Below are 231 nucleotides of genomic sequence, written 5' to 3'. Positions count from 1 at the left end.
GTGCCCCAATCCTGCACCCCCAAAGAAGGGTAGCACCAGCTTTCGGTACCTTCAGGGGTGCTGCCTTTGGTGCCATTCATCCCGTTCCTCCGGGGGTCCTGCAGCCCCTTGCCGGTGTCCTGCGGGGACTCCGGGCTCCCGGAGTCGAAGTTCAGGGGGGTGGTGGGGGGTGTCAGCAGGCAGGAGGGGTCCGTGGGGGCCGTGCGCGCCGTGGGGGAGGGGACCCTGGCC

General features: G+C 69.7%; 1 protein-coding gene across 1 annotated transcript in view; it reads right to left on the bottom strand.

Annotated features, from left to right (window-relative positions):
• Window positions 1–231, bottom strand: part of RADIL (Ras association and DIL domains) — a gene marked incomplete at its 5' end in the record, with an annotated part of 3,806 nt that overhangs the window by 2,147 nt on the left and 1,428 nt on the right. The window contains one exon of the mRNA XM_009576822.1: window positions 50–225. Coding sequence (XP_009575117.1) covers window positions 50–225 — 176 coding nt within the window. The remainder of the gene's footprint in view (window positions 1–49; window positions 226–231) is intronic.

The sequence above is a fragment of the Fulmarus glacialis genome, unplaced genomic scaffold (assembly GCF_000690835.1).
Source record: "Fulmarus glacialis isolate BGI_N327 unplaced genomic scaffold, ASM69083v1 scaffold40494, whole genome shotgun sequence".
In the NCBI taxonomy this organism is placed as follows: domain Eukaryota; kingdom Metazoa; phylum Chordata; class Aves; order Procellariiformes; family Procellariidae; genus Fulmarus; species Fulmarus glacialis.
This window is presented reverse-complemented; position numbering and strand designations above follow the sequence as displayed.